This window comes from Besnoitia besnoiti, chromosome X (assembly GCF_002563875.1).
Source record: "Besnoitia besnoiti strain Bb-Ger1 chromosome X, whole genome shotgun sequence".
NCBI lineage: Eukaryota > Apicomplexa > Conoidasida > Eucoccidiorida > Sarcocystidae > Besnoitia > Besnoitia besnoiti.
The window spans coordinates 2080434-2092405 of record NC_042365.1 but is presented as its reverse complement, the minus strand read 5'-3'; the positions used below and the strand labels follow the sequence as shown (position 1 = coordinate 2092405).

The 11972-nt window shown below is 59.6% G+C and overlaps 1 protein-coding gene across 1 annotated transcript; it reads left to right on the top strand.

Moving 5' to 3' along the window:
* Positions 1 to 4212: 4212 nt before the first annotated feature.
* Positions 4213 to 10843, top strand: BESB_018380 (uncharacterized protein; the record flags this gene model as incomplete). Its single annotated transcript, XM_029360553.1, has 11 exons — positions 4213 to 5409; positions 6069 to 6262; positions 6577 to 6877; positions 7164 to 7276; positions 7813 to 8005; positions 8220 to 8486; positions 8849 to 8938; positions 9136 to 9228; positions 9531 to 9699; positions 9946 to 10282; positions 10612 to 10843. The coding sequence occupies 11 exons, from the start codon at positions 4213 to 4215 to the stop codon at positions 10841 to 10843; spliced, it is 3186 nt and encodes a 1061-aa protein (XP_029216529.1).
* Positions 10844 to 11972: the final 1129 nt, after the last annotated feature.

Below are 11972 nucleotides of genomic sequence, written 5' to 3'. Positions count from 1 at the left end.
GACGAAAACTGTTTTCGAAGGAAAGAGCGCCTCGAGACAAGCCGCGAGAGAGAGAAAAGGAGAGGATGCGGCCTCAGCGATGGTCCCCGTCGCTGAGCTGGGGACAGACGCAGTCTGTGACCGCGTTAAGGAACGCGATCTGCCACAGACGAAAACCTGGGACGAAACACACCCGAGACTCCATTCGGAAAAACTGATAGGCAGCACCGACGGCGAGGGCGTGGAATAGAGCCCCGGTTCGGGGGCAAGGCAGGAAATCTTTTGCGGCCTGCAGAAGCAAACGACTGCCAGAGACCACAAAAAAGGTTGACAGCGACGAAAGCAGGCCAACGAGACTATAAACGCTCGAGTCCGGAGCTGCGGATTCTTCGAGGACATCACCCCAGAGCGGATCCCAGCGAGCAAAGACGGAGCGTCCAACAGATCGCAGGTACACGCAGAGAGTGAGCGGAATGGAAGTGATGAAGCAATTGGAAGAACCTCCCAGTGACAGGCATTAAAAAGGGGAAGAGATTGCTTTACGGTGGCATGCCTTGTGGCCTCAAACTTCCTCGATGCACATCTCTCGTTGCCGCAACCGCATGCACCGTAGCATGCAACCTGCCAGGTTGAAGGAGCTCGTCCTTCAGTCTTTGTGCCGCGAAATGCGTTTTTCATAAGAGAAGTGTTCAAAAGAGAGAATACGTCTCATGTCGAAGTGATGCCTCTGCATGCTGTGGCACATTTTTGGGAGAGAATGCTCCGCGAAGCGCTGCGCGCTGCATGCGCGATGCCCAGCACTCGAGACACGAAAATGTTTACGGCGGAGCCGTTTAGCGGCCAGATTTCCAGGTCAGCTGCATGTGCAGAAGTAGCGTTGTTACATAACGGGATACAGAGCTTGACAAATAGGGGTGTAGCCAAATGAGACCGCATGTCGGAGTCACTCGAGAATGTGCCGGCGAATGCCGGCTGACAGCCCGCCAGGATACAGGAGTAGCGAAACCGGAGCATTGCGGACCTCTACCGTTTCCTTTCTCTCCTGGAAGAATTAGCGTACATACGATTGAGCCTCGTGCGCCCATAGGTTTACTGGAACGCGAGCGCTTTACCATCTTAATCTGCGAAGCTGCTGAGAGTGCCGCGAAGTACGCTGTCTCCGCGGGCACTTGCCACTGTGGTGCGGCGCCCTGCACTTTCTGATGCGTAGAGTGCTGTTTAGCTCGTGCGTGGGCTGTTTTTGAGTGACGCGAAGAGGATAAGAAAGGAATTTCCGCCTGGAGTTCGCCATGTCCTTTGAGGGTTCGAGAGCGCATAGGCCTTCGTTTCTTGAAGCGACTGTGGATGGACCGTAAACATCCGATGTGAGCACGTCACTGAACGCCGGTCTCCTGGGATTAATCGGAAAAGAAGCGGGTTCTCCAATTGATCAAAGGGTCTCCAGCTCGTCAACTCCTAATTGACGTGCAGCGCCCCCATGGCACGAAGCGGCTGATGTTCAATAAATCTGTAGGCGGCAACAGTGCTGAAATTTAGAAGCTGTACACCTGTTATATAAAACCGTAAACCCTATAGTCTGTGGACGGGAGATGGCCCAGTCACGACTCTGAAGCATTTGATGGCTGACCGGCCCCAGGAACCTTTGCTAATTTGTGTGTATTCCGTAGTTCCCCTGCTTAAGTCCACTGCCTGGTCAGGATCCTTCGGATGACATACAGCAAAGCAGCCACGCAAGACGACTTTAACGGGAGTGCCCTCGCAGTGCGCTGCCCGTGGAAAAGAAAACTTTCTGCATGACTAGCGTCCGCCTGTAAGAAGCTACCGAGGCTTCGAGGAGCTTCCTGTCCCGGAATGGAAAACGAATACAATCTCGATCAAAAGAGTCCGCAGTCGCTCCTTCCACGAGCATTGCTCATGTGCGCAAAAACTCGGGTAGCAAATGGAGATTTGTATCGGATTGGGACGACGCGCGACTTCTTTCTCTCTGGACCGTGGAGTGTCTCTCGAATAGTGGACAGGGTCACACGCGCAGTTTTGCTACGTTTCCGCCCCGGTTTTGCCACATCAGTGCGCTGCGTCCAAAGCGAGGCTGAAGAGGTGCGAGACATTCACACTACTACCTTACCAATATTTCCCTGATTTTGTAGCCGGAAATGGTGTCCTTCAGGAACGATGCGAACGGCATGCCACAGCGGCTTTAGGGACACTGTGGACTCAGTCAAAGGCCGCGTTATATACCCAGGTCCTTCAGGGTAGTATGCTAGTCTTCTTTGTGACTGCCAAAGGCTGGCACTACCTCAGGCGCCCCGACGACGCAACACTACCATCAGCTTAGATCGACGACCTGCTAAAGCGGCTCTTGACTGTTTGGCGGTGGAGAAAACATCACACCGGCGTCTCTTCGTGCCTCGGCTAAACGCACGAGCCGACGGAAGCTGGATCCTCCGTTAGGCTAACTAAAGAAACAGCTCGCCTGTGATACGCTGTTGGAAGGATGCACATTGATGATTGCTCGGCAGGCCCCTCGGACGCGGAAGGCCCGCCACGTCATCGCCGCCGCCCAGTCGCGCATCGAAGTCGCGCCCAAGTGCCGCGAGCTGCAGTCTAACACCACACTTACCCTCTCGGCAAACCGTATTCTGTCAAGCATCTCTCCCTTCTACTCGCATTTCGGTCCTGTTCCGAGCGGCGGTGCAGCGTGACGGTCGCCCTGAGGCAGTCAGAGGACGCCCTTCTGGGCCGGTTCCCGCACCACCGAACTCGAAACTCCAACTGCGGCTGATGTAAGATATCGCGGCAACGCTTCTGTACATACACCTGATTGGCAAGCTAAACTCTCTGCGGCAGTTCCGCGACTGGAGAATTGCAATCGAGATGTGACTACGGAAATCGCCAGTCAGAGGCAGCCGTGAGAAGTCGGCGACCTCGACTTGCGTGGCTGCGCGGCAAAAGGGTTTGTCTTCGCCCGGATGGAAGAACTTCCGCAGGAAACGGACGGTGCCGTCCGCTCAGGCACTGAGTCTTTGGTAGTTCTGTCAGTCCAATGTTGGCAACCAACACCCAGGGCAGAAACCGCCGTGGGCAAAGCGGGCGCGTGACACGCGGGAGGACGGGGGCGGTAGTGGATGCTCCTCCTCCTCTGTCTTTTTTTCTGGTGTGCTGTGGCAAGTCTTGCGCTGGCAACGCCGCCCTGATTTTTCTAGAGTTGGGACTCAGCCTGGGAAGTGCCGTAGAAAGAGCGGGGTGTGAAATGGAGGAGAAATTTCGAGAAAAACGCCGCAGACGAAACCGGTATTCGAACATAAACGTTGCACGAGATTCGCCCTCCAGGGACCCCCCTCTCGTTTCCTGCGTGCCTGCCTTTCTCTGCCACGCTGCAGCGTTGCTCCTTTCGCACGTTTTTCCACAGTTTTCTTGATAGATGTGCACGTGGCCTCTTCCATATCTCCATTTCCTTGTTTTCCCTTTCTTTGCCTGTCGGTTCCTCTTTCCATCTACCCCCCCTCCTCGGCGGGTGACTGTGTCCTCACGTAAGGGGGGCGGGCGTCATCCAGTTCCGCCTTCCTCACGTGTGCGGAGCCGTGATGCGCGACAGGCGCAAGACGGAGAAAAAGCCCTTCTTCCTTTCCCCAACGAGCTCAAGCGTCGAACCCCCCTTTCTCGTGTTGTGAAATCCGAGTCTTCGCTCCCTCCTTCGAAGGGGGCGGAACGGGAGTCATCGCGCTCCTTTCCTGTTGCTCCGCGCGCCACAAACACGAGCTGAGGAGCGGCGCCCTCGCAGCCTCTCCATCTCTCAAAGTCCCTGCGCGACATCGTTGAATCCCGCGTCTGCTGCAGTCGTCCAAGTAGATTTCTGATGTTCTGGGTCGCTTCTCTGCTCGCGTGCATCTCTGAGAGGCTCGAGAGAATGCCCCCTGGCTGCGCGAGTGGTGAAGAGCAGGACCCAGCCGCAGTGCGCCTCGGTGGTGCGGAAGAGGGAGAAGCCGTGAAGTGTTTCCGGTTCTCTAAATCGTGTGCCATTGCCCCTTCTGCGCGTTTGTGACGGCTCCTCGCGTCTTTTTTCTTGTCTCGGCGTTGCAGCAACCGGTCTACGACTTCCGCCTACACAGGACGCGCCGTTCCGCCGTTCTTCTGCAACTCATGCCAGAGGGACGCTCTGAATCCGAGAACCCGCGCCAGTCTCCCTGTTTCTTCCACTTGGCCCTTCCGCGGGTTTCCTCTCGTCAGGAAGTCATGCCCTATCCGACAGCTCCGTTTGCGGCAGAGCCTCCAGGGGGTGGCGCGCTCTCTCCGGCCTCTGCGTTTCCTCCCCCGTTTTTTCCGCCTTCGCCGCCCTCGCTCTCCTCGACTGCTTCCTCCCCCGCTTTGCCGTCGGCAGCCTCTCTCTGGCGCACTCGCAGTCTCAGCGCAGGTCCAGGGGAGCGTGCCGAAGCTGCGGCGCCGGCCGCGCGCGGAGCTCCCCCGGCGGCTGGAGAGGCGGCGGCGCGGCGCGGCAGCTGCGCAGGCGCGAGTGAGAAGAGGAGCGAGGAGGAAGAGCAGAGAGTCGGGGCTCTCGGTCCGGCGACGGAGCTCTACTTTCGGCTGAAGAAAAAGGGGTATTTTGGCGGAGACCGCAGCGGACCGCCTGCCGGCTTCGACCACCTCGCGCTGAGCGCAGGTGCCCTCACTCCGGGCGTCGACGACAGCAGTTGCCCCCGGAGCGCGTCTCTTCCGTCGCAGGCGTCCGACTCGCTCCAGCGGAGTCCCGACCAAGCAAGAGACGAGGCTCCCGCGCCGTGCGCCTGCGCGCCGCTGCGGAATCCGGCTTCCTTCTCGGCGACCGCGACCCCCGGCGCGCACCTAAAGGCAGACAGCATGCAGAGCGGCTGTGGGGGGCCTGCTGCGTCGGTCTCTTCCTCCTGGCCGCAGGCCGCAGGAGGGCTCCCGCCCAGCGCCTCCTGCTCGTCCTGTGCGTCGTGCGCCGCCGCCGCCGCGCCTGCTGCGTCGCGCTGCTGGAGCGGCGCCCTAAACGTTAAGCTCGAAGCGAAGGCGCCGCGCGGCGCGGGCGACGTGCACCAGTCGGTTTCGCCGTCTTCGAAGGAGAACCTGCTCCCATCGCTCTGCGCCGCTGCGCGCCCTGCGTCGCCGTTCCTTCCTCTCTTCGCGGCCGGCTCGCGGGCGTCTCAGCTGGGGTGGCCTCCGCAGGGGAGTGCCGAAAGGCTCCACGCCGCGCTGCCTTCCGCGCACGCGCTCGCGCCTCTCTCTCTCCACGCCCGCCCCGCGGGACTCGTGGGCTGGGACGGCGGCAGAGCGGGAGGCAGCCGGGAGGAGATTCTGTTCTTCCGCGAGCTACCCGTGAAGGTGAAGAGTGGCTCAGACCGAGACAGCTTCGTCTGCCCGCTCACGCTGAAGCTCTCCGTCTCCGGCGGCTCGCAAGGCACAGGCTTCCAGGTGCGAGTCTGCGGGGAGGGAGGGAGAAGGGGGGGGGGGCGGGGGAGGACGGTGACAAAAAAAGTGTCGCAAGTGTCGCGTGAAGAGCCGAACGAGTCCTCTTTCGGTCCGTTCCGCTCTAGTGGCCTGAAATAGAAATATCTAAGAGATTGCTGCAGCGCTTCGTCTTTTGTGCCGTCGCTCGGCATCCCTTCTCAGCGATTTCTCCTCGTGTCCGCGTCACTGGCGCCTCCCTGGCTAGAGGCGGGGGGCTTTAGGGTTGGCCTCGCGCTCTCTGCTTCATCTCGTCCACTGCTCCGAATCTTCTCCTCCTGCTTTCTTCCTCGCTCACCTTTTCTCGTCCGAAGCGCTCGTTCGTGGATGCCTCGTGGCTCTGACGTGTCTCTTTCATTTCTGCTCTCGCCGGTTTCGACGACTGCTCAGCACCTGCCTCGAAGTTCGACTTTGGCGGATTCCTCACCTTCCTGCGACTCTCTTCCTCTCCACTCCCTTTTTCTCTCTTTCCCGTGCCCTCGCAGTGTCGCGGCCAGCCGCCGCGACACCTGGATTCGGCTGGGTTTCTGTAAATAAACACAGCGTTCCCCCGTCTCTCCCGCTTGCGCGCCTCTGCACGCGTAGGCCCATGCCTTGCTTTCTTTTTCTGGTCTCATTGTGTTCAGCAAGTGCTTCGCGTGGAGCTCACGGACCGGCAGAATCTGTTCGTTCACTACAGCGCGGAAGTCGGAGAGACAGATTTTTCGCGCATGCGGAGCGAGCAGCGCCTTCTCATCGACTTCCAAGCGTTTCCCGCCAAGTTTGTCGAGCTCCTCGAGGAGTGTGCCTTCTGCCCCGCCAGCGAGGGCTCAGCCCAGAGGTGAGGCGGCGCACAAGCTGGAGAGGAGAAGGAAGGGGGGAGGAGAGACACGTGAGACGAGAGGAGAGAGAAAAACCGCGAGGCGGCACGCAGTGCGCGGCCTCTGGCGGGCTGCAGAGAGAGAGGAGAGCGCCCGCCCAGCCCCGCACACCGCCGCCCGTTTGGGAGCGAACGCTCCCGCGGGCGCGGCGCGACGCTCTTGCGTCCGGCCTTCGTCTGAACGCGGCACGTGTCTCCCCTCGGGCTCGGTTTTCCTCACTTTCTTCTTTCTCTGTCTTCATCTTCTCCGCATTTGTTCTCTGGTCTCTTCGCAGACTCGCGGCGATATTCACGTGCCCCGGTTTCTGCGGCTCGAGCGTCCCAGCGGCCTCCTCCTTCCCGCCGGAAGGCGCAGGCGACGGCCGCAAGGCGCCTTTCTTTTCTGATTTCCCCCGAAACGGCGAGAACTGCAGCCCTGGCAAGATGAGCGCCGTCGCGACGGCGGGCGGTGAGGCGTGGCTGAGCCTCGTGGAGCTAAACTTGTTCAAAGAGCTGACGCATCTCTCGCTCCGGCTGAGAAAGAGCTCAGACGACACACTTAAACTCCACCTGGCGCAGCAACTCGCAGCTTTCCAGGTTCGTCTCAAGCAGGCAACCTGTTCTGCGCACACCTCGCCTTCATTCACCGATACGCCTATCCTTTCTTCCATCTGTCTCTCTTGCATGCAAATGTATGCACATATATACATATATATACATGTATATGTATGTGGACTGTGCGTGGGTACACTGACCTGGCGGCGACTCCGTATTAATATGCATACATATACATATATGTATGTATGAGGGCGACGGAGGGCATACATACAGAGGCGCGGGAACTTTGCAAATTTCATTTCTCCACGTCCTTTCTTTTTCGCAGGATTTCAGTTCAGCGAAGATGGAAGAGGTTGCTTTGCTGCAGAAGCAACGCGCGCACCTCCAGGAGCAACTCGCGGGGCTCGCGAACCTCTTCGAAGCCTCGCAGGCGGAAACGTAAGTAAATAATTGCTTTACAGATGTGGCGCATGCGCCAGCTGCGCGGGTCGGTGCCCCTCTGCGCATCTAAATCCAGACCGCCGGATGTCTAGTTCAACGCTAGCCTCCACGCCAAACTGAGTCGTCTACTGAACGATGTCGCGCCCGCCCTACACTTGACGCGCGCATGCGCGGCCCTCGAAGACTCGGTCGACGGGAGGGACGAGCGGAGAACCTCGTGCAGCGTGAAAAAACGGTGCACAGAGTCCTTCAGAATGCAGCTCTCTTCTTCCTTTGCGTCTAGGAGTTCAAATTCACGGCGTGTGTGTGAGGCCGCAGCCTCGTCTCGAGTCTGTGCGGAAGCACCTGCGTGTGCCATCCGCAGCTCTCTCGCTCTCTTTGGGCGCGCATGAAGCTCTCGTCGTTTCTGCGTCTGCGTCCCTCCATCCGAGCTCACGTTGAAAAAACCATCTCGTGCCCGCGATCTGGTGCGGCTAAGCCGGCGTGAGAGTCCACTGTTTCGGCGAGTGTTGCGACTTTGCGTCGCTCCGCAGCGCGCGGCTCTTCGAGGAGACGAAGGAGAAGCACGAGGAGAGCCTGAAAAAGGCGTTGGCGGCGCAAGGCGCGGAGGCGGAAGAAGTTCTGCGGCGGCTCGGGGCGGAGCAGCGCGAGCGGGAAGAAAAACACGCGATAGAGAAGGAGGAAATCAAGCAAAAAGTGGAGAAATCTGAGCAAGAGCTTCTCCTGGTGAGAGGACCCGTCGTGAGCAGCGGGAGATCAGCCACCGCACGGTCCGCACTCGCTGATGCCTTTGTTCACAGCACCCAGCGGTCGGTCTTCATATCTTTTCTTTTTCCTTCTTCTTCGCTCACATCTGACGGTGAACAGCATTCTTAGCTGAATCTTGTTCAATGAAAAGGGAGTAAAGAGCTGCTGCGCGTGTGGCGCATGTTGCGAGCAGGCGTCGGGTCGCACCGCGGCGCTGGAGGCGGAGCTGAAGGAGCTGCGGGCGGCGTACGAAGACGCCAAGAGCCAAGTCGGGCGCGTGGTCTGGCGCTGCGGCGAAGTGGAGGGCCGTGAGAGACAGGAGCGCGAAGGGCGCTGCCTCCTCGAGCAGAGGGCTGACGAGCTGAAGGAAGAAGTAACGAAGTTGAAGGAACGCGACGCCGCGAGCGCCACCATCCTCAAGGAGAGGGAAACGCTGCTCAGCGAACTGCAGGAACAAAAGGTGTGCAGCGGACCGGACCATGCAGCGAGACGCCAGAGACAGAAAGTGAAATAGATCGGTTGATAGATAGGCGTAGATAGGTAGCTACAGATAGATAGGCAGGAGCAGCCGCAGGTCGGGAGGGGGGGATACGGGGAGACAACAAAAGAAATGCCGCTGAACAGCGAGCGAGAAGCCAGGTCTTACGGAAGAAGACACGGAGCCGAATCGGGCGAAGCACATAGAATACACGTTTTTGTCAAACATCCGCAGTCGACGCACGAGCTCTGGCCTGCTGTGTCTCGCTTGTCGCGCAAACGCTGCGGCTATCCCCTTCCCCCCCCTCCCTGTTCTCCTGCGTCTAATTGTGTGGCGTTTTTCAGGTGGCGTTGCAAGAGCGGCTGAAGCAGCAGAAGGAGCGCGAAGGGCAACTTGAGGAGGAGCTCAACACAGCCATTCAAGAAATTCACCGGGTAAGCAGAAAAAGACGCCGCGAAGAGGCGGAGACTCGAAGCGCCTCTCCTCTTCCTTCCCGCCTGCCGCCTTGGTCTGCTTTCTGTCGCGGATGGAAGAGGAGCCCGACACGAACACAAAGTGACATCCGATTGCGAGTTTGCGTTCTTTTTTATTAAGGCTCTCGCTTTGCTCTCCTTATTCGACGCGTCTTCAGGGCAACGAAATCATCGCGAAGCTGCAGCAGCAAATTCGCACGTTCAAGGCGAAGCAGAAGGCGAGAAGCGCGGACTGCCAGGCTCTGGAGAAGGTAGGCACTCGCGTAGACTCTATACTGCGCTTCCTCGCTGTCCTTGTTTCGCTCTCTGGTGTGGGCGGCGTTCGTTCTCTGTCGCCTGCTTCTCCGTGCTAGCGGGTGGCGCAGCGCGTCGCGTTTTCCGTACGCTCTCGCGGCAACCTCTTTTATCTGTTTTTCTCAACTCGGTGGAGTCTGAACTGGACGTCAGGCGCGTGGCTTCCTCCCGGCGGCCGCAGGACCTGCACACGGGTACTTTCCCTCCTCCTTGATTTTCTTAATTTTCCCGCGTCTTTCGCCTTTCTCCGTCTTTTCAGGACGTGGCGGCCTTGACGCTCAAGAGTGCGTCGCTGCAGCAGCAGTTGGAGCACCAGCGCGCGGAGGAGCGGCAGAAGGCGGAGCAGGCAGCTGCCCTCGCTCAGCAGTGCGAACACCTCTGCCAAGAAATTAGCCAACTTCAGGAGGAGCTTGCTGCGGCGAAGGACGGTAGGTGCGGAGAGACACCCTTCAAACTGTACTGACCAGGCTGCGCGCGCGCGGGTCGCGCAGAAACCAACTCCGTCGCCTCGTTTGAACGAAGAGCGGCTGTCCGACTGCCTCGGGAGAGGGGCGCGTGCCTGCTGTCGCCTCGTGACCTGCACGCGTTCTGTCGCGCGCCCCGCAGGCTCTGTCTTCTAGGTCTCCCGGCTCACCTGTCTCTCTGCGTTGTGTTCCTGTGCGGCGCCTCCGCAGTGAACCTTCGCCTGAACAAGGAGCTGACGACGCGGCAGTTGGAGACCTACATGAGCCGCTACAGCTCCGCGCGCGGGCCTTCCGCAGCCGCCTCCGCCTTCTCTTCGTTCTCCGCCGCGCCGACGCGGAGCTTCGGTCAGGGCGGCGCTCCGGGCGAGCGAGACGGGGCGGCGCGGTCCCACGAAGAGGCGGCAGTCTTCGCGTCGATTCCCACCTCTGTCGCGGCGCAGTCCACGCTCTCGGCGCTCTCGAGGATCTCGCGGGCCGACGACGGAGCGACAGGATCTTTCGATGCTGCAAAAAAGACAGACGCGCGCCTGAGCGGCGGCCTCGGATGGTGAGCGGGACACCCGAGGTCGCTTCGCAGGACGCCAGCCGTGCTGCGTGCGCCGCCTCACTCCGCTGCCTTAGACAGCTAATAGAACTAGTGCTGGGTTTCGTGATCGCCGCAGTCACGTTGGCTTGGAACCTGGAGGCCGGAGTCGTGATCAAGTCGTCTGTCTCTGTGCCCAGGCTCGCGTGCGGATGTGGGTCAGAGGACGGGCGCCAGGGTTCGACGAGCTGCGGCACTGGGTTTAGAGCCGAGTTTTGTGCGGTAGATTAGCCTGTGCATGCGCTGGCGTTGGGAGCTTTAGGATCGTGTGTCTGTGTCGCGGTTTGGAGCAGGCCGTCCCCCTCGCCGCGCACGCTTCTGGCTTCTGTGGAGAAACGCGAAGACAGCGAGGACGCGCAGGCCGACGCGGAGGGCGCGCCGCACGCGCGCCCGACCGGCGTCTCCGGGCCTGGAGCCCGAGGAGACACCCTGTCTCCGCGGTCGCTCGCGCCCGCGCCGCCGCAGGGAGACACCTTCGCCGACCGGCTCCGCGCGACCAGCTCGGCCGCGGCGCCCAGACACTGAGGCGAGGAAGCGCCGGCGACTCTGCACGAGGGTTGTGTAGCAGATTGCGCGGAGGCGTCGCTTCTCAAAGCGACGGCAAGCCGACCTGAAGGGGTGCGCTGGAGCGCCTGGGGGAGAAGAGTCGGAATGCAGACAAAGACAGCCCGTTTGGTCAGCATCTCGAACTGCGTTCATTCGACTGTGGAGGAGTTCGGCTGGATGTGCCGCTCACCAAGGAAGACCCTCTGCCGTGGGGACTTAGCGGAAGTCTCAGAAAGAAAATTTCTTCTTCCGTAGAAAATCAACGGCCCGACGTTCTCGGCATTGCCGCGGCTTCACTTTTTTTCATCTTGTCAAATGCCTTAAAAACAGATTCGTTTTCTAAAGGACTTGAGCTGTGGTCTGATGCCTGTGGCTACACAGAGGCAAGTCATCGCATGTGTCTTCTCTTGTACAACGAAGCTTCTCAACCTTCCAACCAAGCGCACCTCTCTCCTCTAATCGTTTCTGTTTTTTCTCTCTCTTTTCCGTCTGCCGTGAGCCCTGCGGGACTTTTCTGCTGTTGCTGCTTGCCGGATTGTTTCTCTGCTTTTCTGCATGCCCAGCTGGCGCGCTTCGCTGACCTCTCGCGAAATCGAGAGGTTCGGAGCCTCAGGCTAGCAGTCGCGCCTCACGCCCCTCGCACTATCGCTCGCCCACAGACACGCACAGAAATGGATTGCTTCGGCTACTGTGCTCAAAGCGGCTTAGGCAGCTTCTTTTTGTCGAACTCGCTCCGTCCGTGATGCTAATCCGTGGCTAGAGCAGCGCCCAGACACGAAACGACTCCGAGACAGACTGCCAGCTGCGACTGCTAGACTCCGTCGAGCTCTCTTCGGGGCTGAGACGGCGCAGCGGCAGACACCTCGCGCCTCAAACTTTAGACTTTCCTTTGAGCGGTTCAGTGAGCACGCGCCGCTCGCAGCCCGCCCCTTGCAGAGGACAGCGAGTGCTGCTGAACAAAGATTCTCCCGCAAGGTGCCAATGTCAACAGACTCAATATTTCTCGAAGATACTGATCCACGCATAGCTCTTGATTCTTTTCGGCATGCGATGCAGGCGGACAGGCTCTGCGCGAGCTCTGAGCGACGACCTGTGCGCGAGAGCTTGC